Source organism: Neolamprologus brichardi, chromosome 3 (assembly GCF_056152115.1).
Source record: "Neolamprologus brichardi isolate AB-2024 chromosome 3, ASM5615211v1, whole genome shotgun sequence".
Classification (NCBI taxonomy): Eukaryota; Metazoa; Chordata; class Actinopteri; order Cichliformes; family Cichlidae; genus Neolamprologus; species Neolamprologus brichardi.
The window spans coordinates 42032895-42056672 of NC_142106.1; the positions used below are offsets into that span (position 1 = coordinate 42032895).

At 41.2% G+C, this 23778-nt stretch overlaps 1 protein-coding gene across 1 annotated transcript in view; it reads right to left on the reverse strand.

Moving 5' to 3' along the window:
- Positions 1-1463: 1463 nt before the first annotated feature.
- Positions 1464-23778, reverse strand: part of m1ap (meiosis 1 associated protein) — a 57732-nt gene continuing 35417 nt past the window's right edge. Inside the window, exons 5-12 of the mRNA XM_087837671.1 lie at positions 14410-14565; positions 13265-13424; positions 10902-11043; positions 7850-7919; positions 7611-7753; positions 5837-5952; positions 5543-5597; positions 1464-3914 (exon numbers count right to left, since the gene is read on the reverse strand). Coding sequence (XP_087693797.1) covers positions 3687-3914; positions 5543-5597; positions 5837-5952; positions 7611-7753; positions 7850-7919; positions 10902-11043; positions 13265-13424; positions 14410-14565 — 1070 coding nt within the window. The 3' untranslated portion in view covers positions 1464-3686. The remainder of the gene's footprint in view (positions 3915-5542; positions 5598-5836; positions 5953-7610; positions 7754-7849; positions 7920-10901; positions 11044-13264; positions 13425-14409; positions 14566-23778) is intronic.

A 23778-nucleotide genomic window follows, 5' to 3' on the forward strand; every position in this document is an offset into this window, starting at 1 on the left:
CCGCTTTGACGTGAAAACAAATAAAAGCTAACATTTTATTTTATAACTTTAACCTATACTTCTGGAGAATTCCATCTTGTCTATATTTATCTTGCTAAAAACAATGATTTAGTCTGTTCTTGAGCAATAAGCGTTACCAAAAAGGTTAAATAGACACTACTAAAAATAATAGTGGCAGAAAGTAGCTTCCTACGCTTAAAAAAAACAAATAAATAAATTAAGCTTACAAAAGCAACACAGAGACTTGCACACACCATCGCTTCTCAAAATATCACTTCGTGCTCGGTAACAAATAGAGAAGTTTTACTTTGCTGAATGTTTGTCAGTTCCTATACAATCTCTGTCTTTTCTCTTCACAGTAACAGTCTGTGAGAGATGTCAGCGTGTATGATTATTAGTCTGAAGAAAATAACAGAATGTGGGAATTAACCACCAAACCCAACAATTATTCTCTGCAGACCAAAGTTCATTCTTTGTGTGGAGCGTTAACAGCTTAGGTCTAAAGACGCTTGTGTGTGTGTTGAAATAAATATGCTAACCAGTTAACTCCAGTAACTAACCACGTGTAACGCTAGTTTGTAGCTAAAAGTGTTTTACAAGGTCTTGAATAATCAGGCCCCATCTTAACAACCTCACAGCACCACATCACCACATAGCATATATTTAGGCCTGGACCAGGTGATACTGTGTCCTCCCTTAGTTACACTGCAATAGGCCTAAGTTGCTTCCCATGATGCACTAAATATTTCTTCTTCACCTGTTTTCACACTCTGTGTTTTAGTTTTCTCCCTTACCTCCTTACCTGAGGGGCAGTCATGGCGGCCCCTCCTTGAGCCTGGTTCTGCTGGAGGTTTCTTCCTGTTAAAAAGGAGTTTTTCCTTCCCACTATCACCACATGTTGCTCATAAGGGGTCAGCTGATTCTTGGGGTTTTCTCTGTATTATTGTAGGGTCTTTACCTTACAATATAAAGTGCCTAGCACTGAAAATTGTTTTGATTTATGTTGAACAGTGCCCACTGTGTGCCCATGTATATGGTGTTGGAGAAAAGATGGTGAAAGAAATGATGGTAAAAGAAGTATTTGTAGTTGTGGTTGCTCGTTTTCCTTTTGTTTTGCTTTGTTTGTTGGTCTCTTTTTAATTCTGTGTTGTTGTACATTTTCAACATGTTCAACATAAAGATTCAAACAATCAATCAATCAATCAAACGATGGGTAAAGCTCCTGACAACAGACCACTTGAGAGCAGGATTTAGGCAGGATTGGTTTATTGCTTAGCACACTATTTTCAATGTCCTGTTCTCGCCTACTAGTGAAGTCTGGTGATGGTAGACAAAAAACCCAGCTGCTTCATTTGTCCACATACCACAGAAATTAAAGAAATGCTCACTAGAAAACAAAAGTAGCACCAGTTAGGATCCAGAGCTACACTTTTAAAAAGGTTAATTTCAATAGGTTCATGGCTTAAAACGAAAAGCGTTTTTAAGGTTTTAGTTACACACTGGATGCACTTAATTGTGCGGTGGAGTTTTTTTTTAAGCGATAATGATGAAGATGACAAAGAGAATCAATCATTAAATATGCAACAGTTTCATATTTATACGCCTTTTCATTCTGCTCTCATCCTTGGGAAACTCAATAATGTTATTAATGTGCAGGGAAACCTGTGGGAGGTAAAAGGTTAAAGGTGGTTAGGTGCCCTTCTTCTACTATCAGCACCTTATGCTACAGAAATGTTACCGCAATCATCCGCCCACAAACTGGTATTTTATTATTCCACAGCAGATGAACAGATCAGATACAGGTTTATACATGTGTGTATATATATATATATACACCTCATATATATGAAAGAAAGCTGAACGGGAACACGATTGAATTAACACTGTGAGATGAGGAAAAAAAGAACAACAACAAATGCAAAACATTTTTCAGAGAAGACCTTTTGCTTTAGAGCAAAAAATCGAAAAAGTCACCTGACAAGCGGGACACTGTTAAACTTCCTGCAATTTCAAAAACAATTGAACTTTTGTCAGTTTCTGGTAATATCACATTTATCTGTAACAGTTGTGACATTTAATGAGGAGTGTGTCTAACAGTGTGCAGGTCACGCAGAAGAGCTCCGGCTCTAGCCTTCTGACCTCTCCGGGGACAGAGGGACTGCTGTCGTTGCATCTGAACAAATTTATGAAATTCGCACCAGTTGACTCAGCTCTCCAGCACTCGTGAGAATCAAAAAGAAAGTGAAGAGCGAGAGTGAAGAAGCGACGGGAGAGAGAGGGGGAAGTGGGGAAAATGTTAGCGGCTAGTTTTGAAAGTCCGGGTGAATTCTTTTCAGAGACAAAAGCATCGTTGTCGTCGCAATTCGTGAATGAGGAAGTAGTGTGACATCACAACGTCGTGAAGTCACTGGCCGCTGGGATGTGCCAAATGTTATAAGGTTCAATAAGGGGGTGGAATGGCGGGAGACTCATTAAACCTGTGTGTGACAAGGCTCATTCACGGGAAATGAATTCATAACAGTGACGACGGACAAACGTAACTAATGTGTGAATGTGAATCACTGTCGGAGTGTAAATATAAAACTGTGCACAAACCAGCAGTGATGTGATAGCTTCAAATCGCCTCACACACACACTCACTCGCAGACACAACGGAGTGTTTTTTTCCAATGCAAAGTTGTCATATTCACTTTTTCACAGAACACACTGGAGATTTTATCAGTTTTCTTCCATCCACCCTCCTCCCCCTCACGCTGCCTTTAAACCCTCGCAGAGAGAGATGGCGGCGGGGGTAAAGGCGAGCAGTGAGGCCTCTCTGTCTCTGGCTCGTTGAAACAGTGAAGCTGTGTTCGAACGGGAGCTTAAGGGCGACGCGAAGATGGAATGTGCATGTGTGCGCGCTATAAGTCTTTATACAGCACGTCTCGTTTATTATGCATCAATTGTAGTTTTGTAGCTAGTTTCCTTTTGACTTAAAGCTGTGCGTGCCAGCGTGCGTGCTGTAGCGCACAGACACTGCTTTTTATACATCCATCAGCTTTTAATCTCCCTCTGATCTCCCACACACCACCCACGTTTGTTCTTTTTTTTTTTGCAACTTCTTATTACTTCCCTCCATTTTTTTTGGGTGACTGTTTAAGGCTTTCATTGTCCTGCCGCTTCCCTTCTTTTCATCTTTTATCCTGCTTTTTTCTTTTTCATTGTTTACGGTGTGTGATTTTGACGTTTTGCTAACTCAGCAATCTGCACATGGCAGCGAGCTGAAACTTTCCTTTCTCACATTCACGCTCGCACACATACACGCACATGCTTGCAAATGCAGCGACGGAGGCTTGTTAAATTCAGATCTAACTAATATTGTTTGAGCGAGCGGTGAGAATAAATAGAGATGAAAGAAAGTGTCAGAAGAACCACCCAGAGTGCAGTGCAGAGTAAGTGTGCTCACAGCGTGTTGCACTGCCTCCTGTGTGCATTTACGTGCAAATTAGCTTGTCTCTTCCTTTCTTTAAAGCCTTTATGAGCTGCCTGATTGCTCACCAGCTTTACAGTGGAGACCAATTAGCCAAATATGTGTGTGTGTGTGTGAGGGCCTATATATTTGCAGGTGCGCTGATTCCACTGGAACCCCTTTGAAGTGTGCAACAATGGACTTTTCCTCACTTTCTGCTACTAACCCTGCAGCACTCTTACTGTATTAGCACAGAGTTATCATCATCATCGCTTCCCTCTTGCCGGGTAGGGGCCCGACTGCTGCCACTGCTGCTGCTGCTGAGGAAGTTCAGAGCTGGGCGGGAGGCCTTGCTGGGAGGAGGTCCCAGCGAGGAGGAAGAGGAGGCGGCGGAGGAGGAGGGTAGCGGAGCAACGGTGGCCCTGACCTTGTTGTTCATTCCCAGTTGGCGACTGTAGTTTTGTAGCTGAATGGAGGCGACACACACACACACACACACACACACACATTCTGAATTTCAAAGATCACTTTCTTGTAGAAAACGGGAGATGAAAGAGTGGAAGAGGAGGATGTGAAGGAGTTGGGAGGAAGGACATGTGAACGCAGCAAAAAAGAACATTATGTTTGGACTTTAAGTCTGAGGTCAGCTGGAGCGAGAGCTCGCCACAGAACAGAGCGAATAAACACTTTCCCTGCGTTTTCCCGCTGAAGTGAACTATTTGCATGTGAGCAGCCTTATCAGCCCCGATGAGTCACCCTGCCAACAGCTATACACCCTCAGGACACAGCAGGCCTCAGTTGATGGGAATACATAAAAAACAAATTAGGGTGAAAGTTCACGAGCGATACACTGCCTGTGAAATCCACAGGAAATACTACACTCTACTAGAAAATACTCGGAATATACTCCGAAGCACTGAATATTGGTCTGGAATTACACTAAAAACCCCAATAGGATGCCACCACAGCAGCGATACATTCAAAACACTCGACAAACCTCGAGCCGAATGATCTTCTGGAAAGTCTGAACCTTTTAGAAGAATCCCTTGTGATATAAAACCACTTCATCTCAAAAGTGCTATCTTTGAAAACATTAGAGTATCAGAAAGCACCACAGCACAGACTGTGCGCTCGTTTAATCAGAGTTTATGACTCACTTTGAAAACTCTAAAATAAAACTGAAGAATGATTCACTGCACTATCGTTGTTTCACATCAGAAACGCAGTAATCCTCAGACTCAATGAGGTAACTTAACCACTTCCTAAAATAAAATTTTACTTTTAGGTTTTAACTAAACTTCTGACTTCATCTGCATCCAAAATGATTCTTGTGATACTTTAGGCACTGAAGCTGCTTAAATGGGTATTTCGCAAACTTTTATCTGGCACTTTTAGTTTATAGTTTCTTTCCAGGACATGATAAGATTATAAAACACAAAGCACCATTAAAGATTAACCACAAGTTCACTTTTTGGCCTCCTTTAAAAACCTGTGATTGTTTTTACTTAGTATTCTCACATTATCTGACAGCTTTCATACATCTCTCAGATGCTCCCATTCAAACAAAACTGCTGACATCACACAACAGTTTACAAAAACAATACCCTCAGAGTGTCTGAGACTGGCTGACCTCTAGTTTACGACTACCTGGCTACAAACTGAGCAGTTAAAACTAGTTCCAGCTCAACCGAGTGCACCAATAATGCCCGATTATCTAAACTGCCTCCGGATGGCACGCTCAGACAACACCTTTATCTGTCTGCTTTAACTCGGACATCTGCTCATCCTCAACCACAACAATGTGGTTGTTTTATTGGATTATGTTGCTTTACTTCACATTTTTCATTCTCATGTTTATTTTCATGTTTTTGTCCAAAAGGCTTGTTTGTGTCTGACTGCAGCGAGTGCTGCCATCTAGTGATCAAACGAGGACACGAGGCTGAAGGGCATTACTAAAGCACACGCTCCATAGAAAGATGTTTAATGTGGTTAATCAGAATGCGGTCAAATGGCTCTTGAATCATAAACTTCCCCCGTGTTATATATAAGCATCGCAGAGTGACCTTCAGACTGTCATAAAGCTGCTGTGTTTACCTGCCGTGGCTGTCTGCTGCCTGTGCTTTTAGGGCCCTCCTGTGGTGGCTGAATCCTGGGAACAAACAGCTTAGCTCCTCAATATCATCTCCATAACATATATCTATAACCTTAACATAATCTTCTTAATAAGCTTCTTTATCACTGGCAAATGGCTTGTGGTTACGATCACCTTCACTTAGCTACATCTTCACTAACGGCACTGATCACGTCATTCTTTAAAGTAGAGCTTTGATCATCTCTATAAATATAAATATCATCACAGACTCATCATGATCCTCCCGTGTTGCTGACCTGTATGGGTATCGTGGCTGGGAGAGCAGGCCTCGGCTCCTGAGGTGCTGGTAGAGGTTACTGCTCAGGCAGAGAGGGTTTAAAACAAACTCCTCATCCAGCTGAGTGAGACAGCTCTGACAGAGACAGAAGGCACACGAGTATCATTTGAATATTTCAACTGCGACCTGTTTCGACCTTTAGCGAGTACTCAGAATAAAAAAGTGAGTCACAGTAAATGACGAGGCACTGCGTTCCAAAACAGAATTGTAGTAATGTCCTGTCAAAAATACACATGACGCCTAATACTGTCATCATCACATTCACAGAAGCTTCATCCTGAGACGTCATCGAAACTTTGCGTGCTTCTCCTTCGCGATGATGAGTGTGCAGTTTAAGTAAAGGTCATAATATCAGGGCGCAAGTGATAATGTGAGGAAAGTGTTCGAGTGAACAGGGAGAGGAAGAAAGTAGACAGGAATAGTGGGAGTATACGGCAAAGAGAAAGGTGGCAAAGGAAAAGGAAAATGCTTACAGTGAGTTGTTTAGGAGACTAGATGCTAAAAGAAGGAAAAAAGAGGGACTTTGTTGGTTATAGAGAGACCGAGGTGGAATAAAGATAAAGATGGAAATGTGCTAATGAGTGAAGAGAGTGTGTTGACAAGATGGAAGAAGTAATTTTGAGGAACTGATGGGTGTAGGAAATGTAAGAGAGAGGAAGACAGTTCGTCATAAAGTGCAGATTAGAAAGGAGGAAGTGAGGGCAGCTATGAAGAGAATGAGGAGTGGAAAGGTGGTTGGTCCAGAAGACCTACCTGTCAAGGTGGAGATGTCTATGAAAGAGAGCAGGAAACTTTTTAACTAGATTGTTTAACATGATTTTTAGGGTACAAAATATTTAGAATTTTGGAGAGAAGCAAGCAATGGTGAGGGTGGTGTACGGCATGAGGACAGTGAGACAATGCTGATGTGGATGGAGCTGCCCGGCAGGAGGAAATGAGGAAACCCTCAGAGAAGATTCATGGATGTGGTGAAGGAGGACATGAAGAAGGTTGGAGTGACGCAAGAGGATGCTAGAGAAAGTGATTGATGGGTATGTGATCCAACAGGGGAAAGAAGAAGAAGAAGAAGAAGAAGACATATAAACACATGGTGTGGTCCTTAGTTCCAAGTATATACAATTAGAATTGTATGATGATTTCATGGTTCAGTCTTTTAAAGGTTAACTGGTCATTCAAGTGTTAACACGATGCCGAAATCCTCCATTGAGGGGACGTTGCAGCAAATCCACCTGAAGAAGATGCAACTCTTAGAGCTACATCAGAATCTATGGGCCTGTGTTAGCATGATAAATGTTAAAGTTCATGATAGTACAATTAGAAAAGACTGAACAAGTGCGGCTTATTTGTAAAGGCTGTCATAAGAAGGCATTTTCTACCTAAAAAGAACAGCACAGCTTTGGACAGGTGAGAAGCAAGTGGAGAGGCACAGTGTCCCCCTCATATCAGCTTTCACCATGGAGATGGAGGGGTGATGATTTAGGCTCGCTTTGCAGGCACAAGACCCGGGCAGCTTGCAATCACAGAGTTGACCATGAACACCTCTGTATGCCAGAGCATTGTAGATTCAGATGTGAGGATATCTGTCTAACTTGGCTCACAGCTTGCCTTGTATTAATGTAAAGGTAGCCAGTGCTGATAGATTACTGAAGTTGGATCATCAACTTCTGCTTTGAGGTTCTCAGTGTCTCTATTTACTTCTCTAAATTGTTTAGAGCAACCAGAGGTCATCTAACCTGTATAGTCTGCATGGCGTGATGTGCAGGGTCCTGAGCCGAGACCAGCTGTGAGCACGGCAGCAGCAGCTCTCTGGAGACCACAGGCTTCAGCAGCAGGGAGAGAGATGGAGATGGCTGGAGGATGTAGTGGGAATACACACCTGTGTTGGACACATAAACGCGGCCTATGATTGCTCACGAATGAACTTGATAAACAGTCAGCTCTCTCACATATAAACATAAACACAAATACACACATGGACCTGAGGCTCCAGCTGCAGACTTCTGAGCCGGCTCCACCTGCAGCAGCAGGAACAGGTCACGACTCTGAAAGAGAGAAATCAAAAACTTTTCGAACCGTGGAGGGATATGCAGAATCTTGCAAGGCTGACAAGCTAAACTGAAAAGACAATCAAACGGTCCAAACAATTTGATGCTATGTTATTACTGCAGAAACACTGGGATGCTGTGTAAAATGTAAACATATCTTAAACACATCAAATGTTCAAACTGGGACATTTGACTATTTCATAAAAAAAACAACAGAGAACATTTGGATTTAATGGCAGCAACACATCTCAAAAATGGGGCAACATAAAAACTGGAAAAGTGTTACTGAAAAACAGCTGGAGGAACATTTTGGAACTATTTATATTAACTAGAAACAGAGAAAGAGCACGTTAGAGAGCCTGAGTTTCTTAGATGTAAAGATAGGCAAATGTTCACCTTTCTGCAAAAAACCTGCATCTACAAAGCCGGGATTGCTTTCAGAATAACATGCCTCAGCATTAAAATTGGGAAGTCTTTGAACATCTCATCAATAATATACAGTACATTATATCATCAAATGATTCGGAGAATCTGGAGAAATCTCTGTGTGCAAGTGACCAGGCTGAAAATCCACATTGTATGCCTGTGATCTTTGGGCTCTTGGGTAGCACTGTGTTAAAAACAGAAGCAGAAGCAGATACATTAACTTCAGTAGTGTATTAGCACCAGTTACATTAATATAAGGAACCAAAGAAGTATTAAAGTTGAGGGATATAAGCCATTATATCTGAGGTTGGAATCCAAATACAGAAAAAGGCTCAATGTGGCTCTTATTTACAGATACTCAGACTCATGTAAATATAAAGTACACAGTTTCATTTCTGAGCTTTTATGCATTAGGACGTACCAGCTCTTTATGATTCTGTTTGACTACATGGGCTTAGGGACACTTCCAGAAAGTTCACTGAGTCGTCCACAAATTCCCTTCCTGTCTCTATCATGCAGAGAAGAAGTTGTGCAGTATGTGAACACGATCCAGAAACGTCTTCTCTGGGTTAAAGCTGAAATGGACAACTGTTGTGTGGTCAGATGAATTTACTGTGAAATTCCTTTTGGGAAAAAAAGCTACATCCTTCAGACTAAAGAGCAGAGAGACCTGACAGCTTGTTATCATTTAAAAAGTCTTGCATATTTCAGTCATATTTTCAGCCAATGTTAAATCACATGCTGCAGCTAATCCAACAGCATGGCTTCGCAGCAGAAGAGTCCGGGTGCTGAACTGCCTTGCCACCAGTCCAGACCTTTCACCAGTTGAAAACATGAAACGAAAATACAACAAGAAGACGTGGGACTGCTGAGTAGCTAGAATCCTTTATCAGACAAGAACGGGACAACATTCCTCTCGAATGTAGTGGTGCAACGGATCAAAAATCTCACGGCTCAGATCGGATCACGGTTTTAAGTCACGGATCGGATCAATTTTCGGATCAGCAAAAACAGAAAAAAGACAAAAATTGAACATTTAATTATTTACTTATTGAAGTATTTTTGCCTGTTAAAGTCATTCAACTCTAGACTCATTCCACGCAATTATTAAAAAAAATGGTACAATATAGGGCAGTACAGTCTTTGTATCTACCACTCAATTCAATTTTATTTATAAAGTGCCAAATCACATCAACAGTCGCCTCAAGGTGCTTTATATTGTAAGGTAGGCCCTACAATAATACATACTGCTCATTATATCGCACTCCGCTGTGATATAATGAGCTGTCACGATCACGTAGCTTTCCGTTGCCCTGGAGCTCCACCCATTTGTAGTAGTTAGGGCAACAGAAGATGCCTGGGACAGTTCAGCCACAACTTAAATCTTTTCCTGCTCATACATGCTTGGAACGATCTTGCCACTAAAGTGGATGCGAATGGGATATCATAGCGTGGCTCAAGCACGTTCATCATAGTTTGTACGGGAGTACGGCCTCCCGTCTGCAGCTAAACACCCCAATAGCTTTTGTAATAGCTTTAGCCCGGTCGGATTGGGCAGCAAAGGGCTGCTTAAATACCGAAAACTCCTCTGCTCCTCCACTTGGACCGCTAGCGCTGGCCATAACTATCGCTTGACAGACCCACCACGCCACCAAAAACATACTTTTTTTTTCTTTTTCGAATCTTCGGATCACGTGCGTCCCAAACCGTGGAGTGGGATCGGTTCGGATTACGGCTCAACCGTGATCCGTTGCACAACTACTCAAATGTGAAGCAACCGGTCTCTGCAGCTCGCAGACAGTTAAAATACCTGCCACTTCTAACCCTAGATGCACCTTTGGTAACAATTAAAAATTCTAGATGATTTTCAGAAAAGTTGACCTCTGACCTCTAACATGTCTGAGATTTTTAAGTAGATCCACCTGAGGTATCAATTTGAAAGTCCTCTGTCACCTCGTTCTTAAGTTATTACATTCAAGAAATCGCATTTTCAGAAAATGTGACCTCTGCACACCCGCCCAGCAGACTGATGTCAATACTCCATCAGCCCTTTATAGCCGAGGGGTAAAAAACCTGTTGTTAAACAAATAGGAGATGCTTTTTAGTACTGAACATGGAGCTGTCCCAATTTGTTGAGATGTGTTACTACCATAAACCACAAGATTATTTAATACTGTTCTTAAACTGGCACATTTTCTCTGTTTGATATGTTTACTATGTTCTGCTGTAAACAAAATATGGATTTATGAAATTTACAAACCACTGCATTTTATTTTTACTTGAATTCGCACAACTTTCCAGTGTTTTTGGTGTTGGTTTCTATGAGTTGAGAATCACAACCGTCAAACAAAAGCACAAACATGAATATTTGCTCTATTCTACCATGACTCCCACGTTCCCACCTTCGCTAAAACGGGAACCAGATTTGCATTATGCAAATTCTTTCATGTAGACTGGTCAAATGGGTTTTACTTCTGCATCACATGCGGTCATAAAATGTCAGTTTCTCTTAATAAAGACAATTGTCACAAGATGAAAAAACAGAAACTACACCCTGAGTGTGTGGCAGAGGGCATGGAACAAGTTCTGGTTGTTCTCCATTTCATCCCAGTCCAGCTGCCAGCAGGTGGTTGGGCGGATCACCAGCGGAAGGCCGTACAACACACTCTCACACACTCCGTCTGCGCGCAGAACTCTGAAAGACACACACACACACACACACACACACACACACACACACACACACACACACACACACAATGGAAAAAACAATGAAATCCTTTTCATTTCTGAAACTAGCTCCAGCAGAAAACTGTAAGTATGCAAATATATGGAAAACATCATGAGCAGAGAGAATGACATCATCCCTGCTGAGGTGCGTTTGCAGTGTGACCCATTTTCTGACTCAAGTACATAAACAGCACAATTTTCCAACCGTCTGGCATGCAAAACGAATGCCCATTCGTTCACACAAACGCACATTACTTCCTACTGTAGGTCCTGAAAATGTAAAACAAATGCAAATCCAGTTTCTACCTCAGCGCCTGCTTTCTATCGTTAGCGTGTGTGTAGCATGTGTGTGCGCATTTAGGGAAAAATTACATCAGCTGTTGGAAATAAATTCAGCATTACCTCAACTGCATGAAAACATTACCACCCCACATAGCAGGCAGGTCTGGCCCGGATTTGGTATCAAGCTGGAACTGCTGGTTGACTTCTGGCATGATAAGATGTATGTCATCCAGATATGGGCCAGCCCCGGCATAGATGGCAATGTCTATGTGATGGCATGCCATATCTGGCTTGATTGTGGTTTGGTTTATGTGGCCCAGGCTCATAGAAAACAAGTCTGGGCCAGACTTGGCAACAAGCTGGCACTTCTGACTGACCGGTGTTATGGCAGGGTGTATGTCAACCAGATGTGGGCCAGGTCTGGCAATGATGACACTATTTATGTGATGGCATGCCATATCTGGCCCGATTGTGGTTTGGTGTATGTGGCCCAGGCCCATAGAAAACAGGCCTTCCCCTGATCCGGGATCAAGCTGGCACTTCTGACTGACTGGTGTCATGGCAGGGTGTATGTCAATCCAGATGTGGGCCATGTCTGGCAATGATGACACTATTTATTTCCTATTTTAGTTAGAAGAACCAAATGCCATGTTGCAATACTGCTATAGTAGCCAATGTTTCAAAATAAGGTTTGACAGGTTTGTGAGTGTACACTTTATCCAAAACCTAGTGACGGTTTACTCATCTTTGCCAGTGGGTGGCTGTAGCTCAGGAGGTAGAGCAGGTCACCTACTGATCGAAAGGTTAGTGGTTTGATCCCTGGCTCCTCCAGTCCGCATGTCAAGAGTGTGAATGTGTATGAATGCAGTTAGGAAGCACTCAGTTTAGAGAAAGTGTGTGAATGTGGCATGTTGTATAGAGCACTTTGAGTAATCTGGGAGAGTAGAAAAGCACTATGAAAGAGTCAGTACATTCACTGTCTAAACAGGGTTTTTTCATGTTACTTTTGCACTATTATGTTCCGGCACATGTTGTTATTACATGACTTGATTAAGGTACACATTAGGCTGACATGTGGGCCAGCACAGGGCCAGCAGTGTGTCTGCAACTGGCCCGTGGCTGCACACAACTTACACATGGATCACATACCACAAAGAGCGACGGCCCTTTGGTGGTCCAGATCAGGTTTGCAGAGGTGGCCCACACATGGGCCAGCACAGGACCACCAGTGTGTCTGCAACTGGCCTTGTGCTGGCCCATGAGACAATCTTCAGTGCGCTGCATGAGTTTGTGAGAAAAAAAATGGCACGTACACATTCCTCTACTGACAGGTAGGAAAGAGAAGAAAGTGAAAATGTACTGCGCTACATTCAGTTCATGTGTCCACAATCCCTGTGAGGTTTAAAATAACATGAAGAGTTTGTTTTGTAGGAAGCAAATGTAGCTCATTTTTTGTATGACACTGTCCACAGAGGCTATTTTTGACCTACAAGCTCGTAAAACTCTCCATATTTGTTTTGTGATTGGTATGAAAGATTTTATTCATTTGTCAGACTTTTACGATGAGCATTTTCCTGTCCTCTGGAATATATTTTATCTTCTGGTTTCCTCGTCCATCATGCTGATTGTACATTTACGAGGCCAACAAAATTCCTAACAAAAGCGACTGAACTTTGTGCTCATGTTGCTTTTACAGCGTCGGAGCAGTAACTCCAGCAGAACAAAGTGCACTCAGATGCTCCCAAGTCAAACAAAGGAGCTGTGCATACAGAGAGCGTGTTATTGGATCTTGCACACACAAGTCTTCTCTTCCTTTCTCCTAACAAAGTGATGGTGAGCTGATCCTAAAAACTTTTATTTGTGCTTATAGTTCGAAGGCCCTCAGCATCGATGCCCAGGCTTACTTGATCACTTTCAATGTCTGCGGTGCTGGGCTTTGATTGGCCGAGCCCTTAGGGCCAGGCAGGAAGTCCCGAATGCTCTCAGTCTTCACTCCCAGGTTGGGGGTCAGTGGGATGAGCGCCGGGCTTATCATGCGCTCCTGCATGTCGCACTTCACGCACACTGCACATGCAACAGAAACATGCAGTCATGTTAAAAACAAAGTACACGTCATGATTCAGTAGTTTGTAGAACTTAGAACTGTAGAAATTCTAAAAAGTGAAAGTGAGTGCAAATGGTTTGTCTCTGTGTGACAGACTGGTGACCAGTCTAGGGTGTTTGTTGATGAATGGCCAACTCTTCTTTATAATGTTGCTTCAGTTCATTGAGGTTTATGGATATTTGTTTCTAAACTGCTCTCGGGTCGGGTTGAGGCCTTTAAAAACTTTAAATCTTGTCTTTTTCAGCTATTCTGCTGTAGATCATATTGGACTCTAGAATACTTCTGTATTCAGAGGAGTTCGTGGTCAACTCAGTAACTATAAGGTGCCCAGACATCTCCACTTTAGTCTCATTTGTCCAAAGGACACTGATCCAAGAGTCACACTGTTCAGATGTAGATTTACAAACCTAAGCCATGCTGCCATGTTCTTTTTAGAAAGAAGAGGCTTTCTCCTGGCAACCCACAGTTTTTTAGGCTTTCTCTAATTGTACTGCCATGAACTTTAACATTTAACACGCTAACTGAGGTCTGTAGAGTCTGAGATGTAGCTCTTGGATTTTATGCAGTTCTTCTGAGCACTTTGGAGATGCTGGGATATCTACTACTGGGAAGATGGCTTGAAGGGTTTTCCACAGAAGAAACAATTGCTTCTGCTGCCAAAACCTCTGCTCCTAATGAGATGCTCACACTTGCTTATGATCAGGTAACAAAGTGCATTTGATTAGCAGCATCTGGCTGCAACTTACTCTCTTAATTTCTATGGAAGCTGTAAATTTGTACTTTTTCACGACTACACAGAGTCATGTGAAAACTGTGTTTGTCATGTAGCTGTATTTATGTGCATTAAAATGTCTTTGTTAAAGTCATAAACTGTCATTCTAATGCATTTCTGACTTCCTAAAACATCAGTGTGTTCACGTCCTGTGTGTGGCTGCAGATTTTAACCTGGAATGAGGTTATCCATGGGGCTTGGTAGCAAGAGGTGAAGGTGCTCTCTGTCTCCACCCTGTTCTTGAAGCCATGACTTGAACACAGTCTCTATGGCAAACACAGTGTTCTCCACCTGCTGCAGGTCGACCTCTGTCCCCAGCATCAGAGAGTCTGCAAACACACATGCACATACATAGTGTTAAAAAGCTGTATCAGTCTGTCTGAGGCTCTGTATGTGATAAATGCATTGTTCTAAAGATTTTAACCTCTTTCATTAGTTTGACATATGTTAATTAAACAATGTCAATTAGAACAAACTGACACTAACATTCTCTTTGACCTGTATTTTGACATTTTTAACATTTTTATAAACTTGTTCAACAACTCCCCAACTTTCAAAGAAGGATTTTTTTAGCCACTAGATGGCAGCAACATATGATAAATCCAAAGTACAGTAGCAAACGGCCTCGGTGAACTTATCAGTACAAGGGTTCAGTGTTTGTGGATTATCTGAAAGCCTTCTTCAGCCTGTCTGATTAAGAATGAATAAAAGCCTCCAAGACTGAAGATGGTTATATTTTGAAGCTTTTTATGCAAACAAATGTGCTTCTGTTCTGCTTCTGAGCGTTTTCTTCATCCCAAAGGACACAACATACTAAAAGGCCTAACTTGTCTTCCTTTTTTGCCACTCATCATCAGACGAGGAAAAGAGACCCCACGGACTTGCTCCACCCTCATCTCCTGCTTTCTCGCTTATCTCATCCCCTGATATCCATTACCAAATGACTATAGGCAAGCCTTACAGAATGCCCCTCTCCTCTCTTTCCCTCGTTCTGCTCTTTAATAGTTAATGAGCCATCAGGACATGACTAATGGGACTGACGGGAGAGCAGGAGATCAGGAAGGACGGAGGAGAAGGTTGACAGAAGGGAAGATGGAGAAGAGTAGGCAAAGTGCTTAATCTCATCCTGTGAGGAGCACTGCGGAGAAAATAAGAAAGTTGAAATTCCTAGACTAAAATATGCCGATGCTTCTTTCATCTGTCAGATGGAACTACAGCACAGAAGATATTCTTGGTTCTTGGCCAAAGTTTGCAAAAGTGCCTTATCTAGAAATAAGTACATCCTCTGAGGGTGGGGGAGAAGGGGGGGAGATTAGGTTTGCTACTTTTTTGCTGATGGACACTTGCGGTAGGATTCCTGCTGTGTGAAGCCGAGAGGGATGAAGGCTGAGAGGGAGGATTTAGAGGATAACAAAACATGCACTAACGACACTTTAGCTTTACAAGTTGTCCTTTTATGTGTCAGGGAAAGCACACTGTCCTGACAGTTGCTCTTGCTCTGAAAACGGATAAAGACGTTTTGGAAATTCTCTGGTACTCGGGGCGAGCTGTGCATCCCACTTTACAACACTGCAATGTTACTGAGCAAAAACCCAGCGACTGCAGAGAAAGAGTCTAAAAGAACAAGGAGACAAATACGGAGAAAGAATGGTGTATACAGAAGAGACAGGGGAGAAAGTATAAATACAGAAATACCAAGACCAGGAGGAGGAAGGAGGAGGAGGCAGATGAAGACAAGATGAGTTAGGGAAGAGACGGGTGGGTGTGGTGGGTGATGGATGGTAGACCACACTAGCTGTGTGGTCCATCCAGAAGGAAAAAGGAAAGAGAAAATGAGGTGTATTCCTTTTCACTGCGGCATAAATAATTCGAGATGCACCCTTTGTGTCTGCTCTTTGCTGAGCAATACACTGAAGACCGAAGAGAATAGGTGAAAGTAGTTAACCCTGATATATGTGTCTGTGTGCGTGTTTGGAGAGATGGCAATGAGCTGAAGTAATGATGCTCTCTGTTTCTCTTTGGCAGGATTATCAGCGTTCATGAAGAATGTGTTTACACTGCTAAATCCTCACACAGATCTCCCTCTGCTCGGTTCACCAAGTGTGTGTGTTTATTGCAAGAGTGCGAGATCAAAAAAATCAATTATGTGTTATCGTTAAATCCTCCTATCGCTATCTCTTCTCGCTCCCTCTGTTTCTGTTCTCTGTGATCTGTTGGTATGAGACACCAAGACGCCATTAAATTGTGAGTCAGAGCAAGTGACCCATCCCGCTGATCTACAAGTCTAATAGTGCTCCTGAATTTCATTAGCATTTGCTTGTGTGTGTGTGTGTGTGTACCTGAGAAGATAAACCTTGACATGCATGCTGAGGTAAGCATGCAGGGTGGCAGTCGAATCTCATTAAGTGTGTGTGTGTCTCTATCACATGTCAGAAAGTCAGGGTGGTCACGAAGGGATGTATGATTGCTCCCCTCTTACACTAAGCACTGCACTGTAACCGTAGTGTTTAAATCCAGCAAAAAGACTAAAAATGTGACTAATAAATGATCTACAGTAAGTGATGTGAAGATGTCAAAATAAACAGTTTCTGTGTCAGCTGTAAAATTCATAAACAGGAAATTTAAACGTTCATTTGACTTTTCAGTGCACTGCAACTTTATATATTTGCAGATCATGCTCATTTTTAACACAAAACTATTTATTTGCAAAAGCATAACACACAATTGTGTGTTGAATAAACCTCAATACTACATATGGATGACATCACGTTTCAAAATGTGGCACTTAAAGAAAGAATTATGAAGCTCTATTTAAGAAACACAATAAAACAGCATCCATACTCACATTTTCATTAAGGCTTACAACCTGCCTTAGTATGAGAAATGCGTATCTAGTTAGGGTGTGGTTTCTCCTCCAAAGAGCCCGTCATGTGTTTTTACATTAGCACAGATCATTTCTGTGTTTTTAAATGATAATAACTGTAGATTCTCTTACAAAAATATACAAAAACACTCCGAATCTAAGTTTAATAAAGGCTCAGTTATATCCACTCATCATGGACATCACTTTAATGGTAACTTTGGGCTTTTAATCACTTCTTTGAACTGTTCTTTTCTCCAGGGTGGAATGATTACACAGCAGACATCTTTAATGGGCACACAACTAATCCACACAGGGTCAAAAGTATACCTAAACCTCCACTTCTATTTGGCCAACTGTCCCATAGCAAGTTGCTCTTTGATCAGATGCTTTTGCACATCAACAAGTATAATTCTTTCTCAACTCATTATTATGGTATTAAAACTTTGGGTATATACTCACTAACCTGTTCCCAGCAGCTACAGAAAGCTGATGTGACTGAAAAAGGTGCTTTAAGCCCATTGCACACTTGCTCCTTGCACCAAATACCAGACAGACAAACAGCCACTTATTTTCCCTGGTAAAGTAATAAACAAACATTAAATGTGTCTCTACTTTATACTGAGCAGCATCCCACAGCAGCTGTATCCCTCTCAGTCTTGTAGTCTCTATGCATTTGTTAAATAAGATTGCACAAATAGCAGAAACTCGGTTTCTTTAAGATAAGTTGCACATTAGCTGATGAATCTGATGCTGACTTATCAAACGCAGTCAAGTGCAAGATGGCTTCCTTTTACATTAGTGTTCCTCTCTGATACCATATCCTCCTGACTCATGTGATTAAATACCAAATAGATGAAACTAAGTTGCATCCGATGACATCTTAGAGGTATGTAATTTCTTTTAAAATGATCACACAAACACACAGACACACATATATATATACACAAGCAAAAAGAGTCGAATAATTCATCAGTTGAAAATTAAATTAATTCAGATTTTGCTGTAATTTCCCACAAGACTGTTTTCAGAAAAGGGCGGGAGGAGAAATCATTTTGAGTTTGACCAACAGTTTTTTGCAAGATGCCAAGACAGGGAGAAATCTGTCCAAGTGATTTGGCCACCTGCAACACCAAACACATTGGTGTATCTTTACTAATGCACTAATGCAACTATTTCCTTTTGCTTTTCATCTTGGTCATGTATGAGATTACTAACCTGCTGACTCTATGTGTGCGCTTCTTCTAAATCTCCACTCCACGTCCAGTAAAACGTCCTTTTACTCTGTGCATTAGGAAGAGCACATCATTGTCATGACCACTGACCAGTGCAACATTAGCTTGTGAGTTCAAATTAATGACACTAATGCTCAATTAGAAGAGAAAGCTGAGCTCTTCCATGGAGCCCTGTTTTTACCCCTTCATAGAGATATGGATCAGCATGATGGACACTGTGGCCTGTAATGCAATGAAAGTTTCTGACAGTTATTTTCTAATTCCAGAGAGCTCATGGAAATGGGTTTTTTTAAAGTATGCTACTATGCACATCAATAGTTTGGAATTATGTCCTGTATATTTAGCCATTTAAATTCCTTTAATGCAATCACAACATATATATGAACATTTATATGCAACATTTTAAATTTTATGCAAAACATGCCATTTAACTTCCCCACCACTAAAGAACAGGACACAAATTTTATAACCTGGATCTTAATTTTGTAGATGTGGTCTATAATTTTAGAAGTCTTAGTCATCTGTTAGATATGGTTATATCACTTAAAGTACATTTATCAAATTATTATCCCATATTCCCAAACATAGACAATTCTTTGCTTCAAAAACAATGACTGCAGCAAAATAACCAACACAGAGATATCATCTCTGGAGTCAAGTTGAGAGTTTTTTTTAAACTTAATCATTTACCAGATAATTACCTGATGCTTGTGTGTTCTACTGTGGTTAATAGCTGTTATGTCTGCTTTTTTCAGCCAAGCATCAGAATGGGGAAGAAAGAAGATTTAAATAACTTTAAATGTGGTACGGTTGTTGGTGTCAGCTAGGCTAGGCTGAGTATTTCAGAAAGTGCTGATCTACAGGGATTTTCCAACATAAACCATCTCTACAGTCCAGAGAGAACGGTCTGAAATGGTCCAAAAGAGAGAAAATGTCAACTAATTGAGTGAATGGCCAGATTGCTTTGGACTGATAGGAAGAAAACGATAACTCAAAGCTATGTGCTACAGCTAGGTATGCAAAAGAGCATCTCTGAACCCACAATAGGAATGAAGCAGAAGCTACAGCAGCAGAAGGCTACATCAGCACCTGTTAGCTAAAGAAACTGAGGCTACAGCTCACACGGGCTCATTAAAACCTGGACAACAGAAGATTGAAAAAACATTGTTTGGGTTGATGAGTCTCGATTCTGCTGTGACATTCGGGTAGTAGGATCAGAATTTGGCATAAACATTATGAAAGCATGTCATGTATGAATGGTTTAGGTTGTTTTTGGAGGTTTAACCATCTTGGCACATTTTGGGCCATTTAGTGTAACTGACAGTGATTTAATTTCACGTTCTTTGTTTTATATTTGTTGGAAACACTTTTGTGATTTTGAATGAGCCGCTTATTGTGAGGTATGAAGTGCAGCTTCCAAGATGAACATGCTTTCCTGTTTGGCTACAGCAGTCAATGAGGTGCGTTCAATGTGTCTCTGTTAATTTGAGTTTCCATGTAAAACATGTACACTTATATTTGCTGGATTTATCTTGCCATCAGTGTTTTTTGGAAACCCTGTCACACATAATGGTTTCAATCATTTCATTTTCACTGGATATATGAGACAAGCTAAAAGAGAATTATCGTTTTATGTTTAAGAAACTGATGTTTCTAAATATAATTGCTTTATTTTAATAGTTCTCACGATGACAATGCTGAGTGATCCTGTTGGTGAGCTTGGAATAAGCCATCTGTAAACAAAGAACTTGTCCGCATGGTGACTGGCGGGAGTAACACTTCGGTACCGACTAAACACCATTTAAACACCACAGGCTATCTGAGTGTTGGTGCTGACCATCTCCTTCATATTATGAGCACAATGTACCAATCTACTTTGAACTGCTTTTATCTTTAAAGTTGTGCCTTCTGCTTTTTATTTCTTTGTGAATACTTTGTATGTTGGTAACTCCCCACTACTTACAGTTATAAGCAGTTAAAGAAGTTAAATGGCCTGGTTCTTACATGGCACTTTTCTACACTACATAAGCACTCAAAGCTCTTTATACCAGCGGTCCCCAACCCCCGGGCCTCGGACTGGTACCGGTGAGTCATTTGGTACCGGGCCGCGAGAGTTGAGGCTCAGGTGTGAAATGTATAGTTTTCAGGGTTTTTATCGGTTTCCAGCGTTATTTTGTTGTCGTTTTTATCGTTTACTCGGTTTTCCTGGGTCTTTTCACGTGTGTTATGAATAGATTTTCTTTTTTTCGGTACTGGTACTAGTTTTATTTTGTTGTATTTATCCGCGACACCTTAAAGGCTGGTCCATGAAAATATTGTCGGGCATAAACCGGTCCGTGGCGCTAAAAAGGTTGGGGACCGCTGCTTTATAAAACACATCTCATTCAGACAAGCACTTTCCCCCCCTATTTTTTCTATTTCTTTTCTATTTCTATTTCTAACATTCACACTCCAGCAAATGCATCAAGAGCAACGTGTGGTTCAATATCTTGCCGAAGGATACTTTGGCATGCAGACTGAGCAGCAGTGATTGGTAGATTACCTGCTCGACCTCCTGAGCCACAGCCACTACTTTTAATAAATAATAAGCTTTGAATAAGTAATTTCATTCGTTTAACAGTTACATACAAATAACAGTAACATAGTTATCACACAGTTACCTCTATTAATTTGTTTCCTTCAAAATTATATTAAGTAAGCAATAATTTTCATTTAACTCGAAAGTATGTTTTGTTTGAACTCTTATCAAATTAATATAGAGAGGAGGCATTACAGCTATGAGCAAGAACCTGAAATGAACTCTGATAAATGTACATAAACATAAAGGAAGAGTCTGTGGAATTTCCCTCTGACATCCTTGTTTCACTTATACAGTGACAGCACCCACTCTGTCCTCTGTCAGTACGTCTGTGTGAGCGTTAATGATGAATACTTCACTGATGTACTTTGAGACTGGGACAAATAGGACATTGATCATATGGTCTGAAACACGGGCATCCAACAAACCAGCCGCTGTGTGACCCAGTTGCCTCACAGACATTTGTGTTAAAGCCATGCGGTCATGGGGGCAATTAAAGGAGACAGACACTTGAAGAGTACAAGAGGATGAGGGGGAAGAACAGCCCTGTTATCTAGCTGTCATCTTAAGAGGAAGAACAAAGGGAGAGAAAAAAGGGAGCGCCAGAACAAGAAATACTACAGAGCTGGTTGAATAATAGGACTATTCATATTTGATGGCTGATTGGGTGTGTTACAAGATTCTGGAGAATTTATTTGCAAGTGGATGTAACATGAAAAATATTTGAACAAAACATGCTACATTAATTAGCACCAAGATATACTTAAGTCAGATGGAGCTACCACAGAAAAAACAAACTTATAGTTTGGGCACTTAAAGCCTATGAATCTTAGCAGTGAAGTCAGTGTTAAAGCCTGCAAACTTTCCACTGGCAACCAGAGGGAGACTTGTCAGGTTGCAAAAACACCCCCAACTGCTCACTTACTATAAAGTAAATACTTTGACGATATAGGCTTAGTTTGTGTTGAATAAATAACACAATGCGGTGTGCTATCTGATGTTGTATTTACTTAATTTTAAGCCATGCTCAGGACCAGATTATTTTTATTAAGTCCTGATACACAAAACCTTAGAATTGAAAAAGGGTGCATTTTGTTTTTACCATGACTGTAAGGTCTCTTAAGAGATTTGTTCCCATCCCAGTTCAATAAATCTGAGAACCAGAATCAAATTGAAACCAAGGATATTATTCACAGCTATGTAAACCAGGGGATACGTCTATGAATGACATAGAAAACTACAAACTTTAGTTTTATTTCCAAACCAGACATGGTACACTGAAGATGGCCAATGGATGGAAATAAAGTGAGGCAAAAGATCAACTGCCTCACTACAAGCAGAATCTGGAAATAGCAGGTGGTTAGTTGGAAGAGAAAGACACAGAAAGCCAGAGAGGATGGCAGCTGGGTGACTTCTTTGAAGCACTTGAAAAAGACAAGAGGACAGAGGAGAGGAAGCACTCTGCAGACTGCACTTCATGGAGGCACATAAGAGAGAAGAGGGTTAGAGGAAATGAAAGGAAACCAGAAAAGATGATGCACCAAATAATCTCCTTCAAAGCATACTTTTTATAAGACCTAAAAATGACAACAGCTAATCACGAGTAAAAAAACACTAAAAAGCTCCAAGAATCAAAAAACTGCTTTTGTTTTTTGTGTGCATGTGTCAAAGTGATGTCATTCTGTCAATCTGTTCCTTGCTGGTTTCGGTGAGATGCACCTGACAGTGATTGAGGGAGTAAAAGTGCATGCACAACATTTGCCATAGGGGCTAAAGACCGATGGACCTTGTGGAACCCGTAGCATTGACCCCAAATAAGTATAACCACACGAACATTTAGTTTGTGCATCTCACCCTGTTTTCATATAGTGAATCTGTCAAATAGAGTGCAGCAGGCAGAAGACAACAGAAATATTCTCACTACAAAAAAAAAAACTTGATCTCAGACAAGAAGCTGCTATTTGTGTTCTCATATACAATTATGCATAGGAACAACAAGAAAGGTCAACCTGTGTATGTGCTGCACAGTGCTGCAGGGTGTGAGAGCGCTGTGCTTACCCTTGCACACAAGCTGAGAGACAGAGACCTCACTTTTGTCCGAAGCTGCCCTTTTATACACACAGCACACAACAGGAAGCTGACCCTTACAGATGCTTTTTCATTACTGGAAATACTTTGTTCGGTTCAGGCGAGGGTGTTCTTTGGATGGACTGTGCAGGGGGCGGGATATATGACTGCAAATTTTCTGGACAACTCCCTGCTCTATTGTTATATGGATTCCAACTGATATTAAGCTGACTCTGTCCATGGGACTTGGAAGGAGTATCACTGCTTAATGTCCAATCTGGCACAATTTATGCTGGGTAATGTCTCAAAAAACTCAGGCGTGAATGTTGGAAACAACCATCTATTAATATTACTGCAAATTAGAAACAAATTGGGCAGGATAAATGTTGTTATGTAGATGGTATTTCTGTTTAGGGAATTCTCCAGATTCTCAGTGAGCTACTCACAAACAGCTTGAGAGACATGTGCAGTGGTAATCTTGTGCGTGCCTGCTGTTGTGACTTGTACAGAAAAATGACCAGGGTGCTCAGTCAGACATGAAACCAGCCCGTTTAGATTGCATGAATGCATGTCTGAAAGAGGCTCAGTGACACCCACACACTTCTGTCCTCAAACCATAGAGGACCAGAAGCACATGTGGCTTCATGTGAAAGAAAACAGGCAGGAAAAAATATGGGGCGACAGAGCAGACCTACACAACAGGCTAAAAAAAGAAGAAAATAACACGATCCTTTACTTTGCCTTATATTTTTCACCACAATCAGAATTTTAAGTGTGGTTATGCACCCTTCTGCCTCCAGTC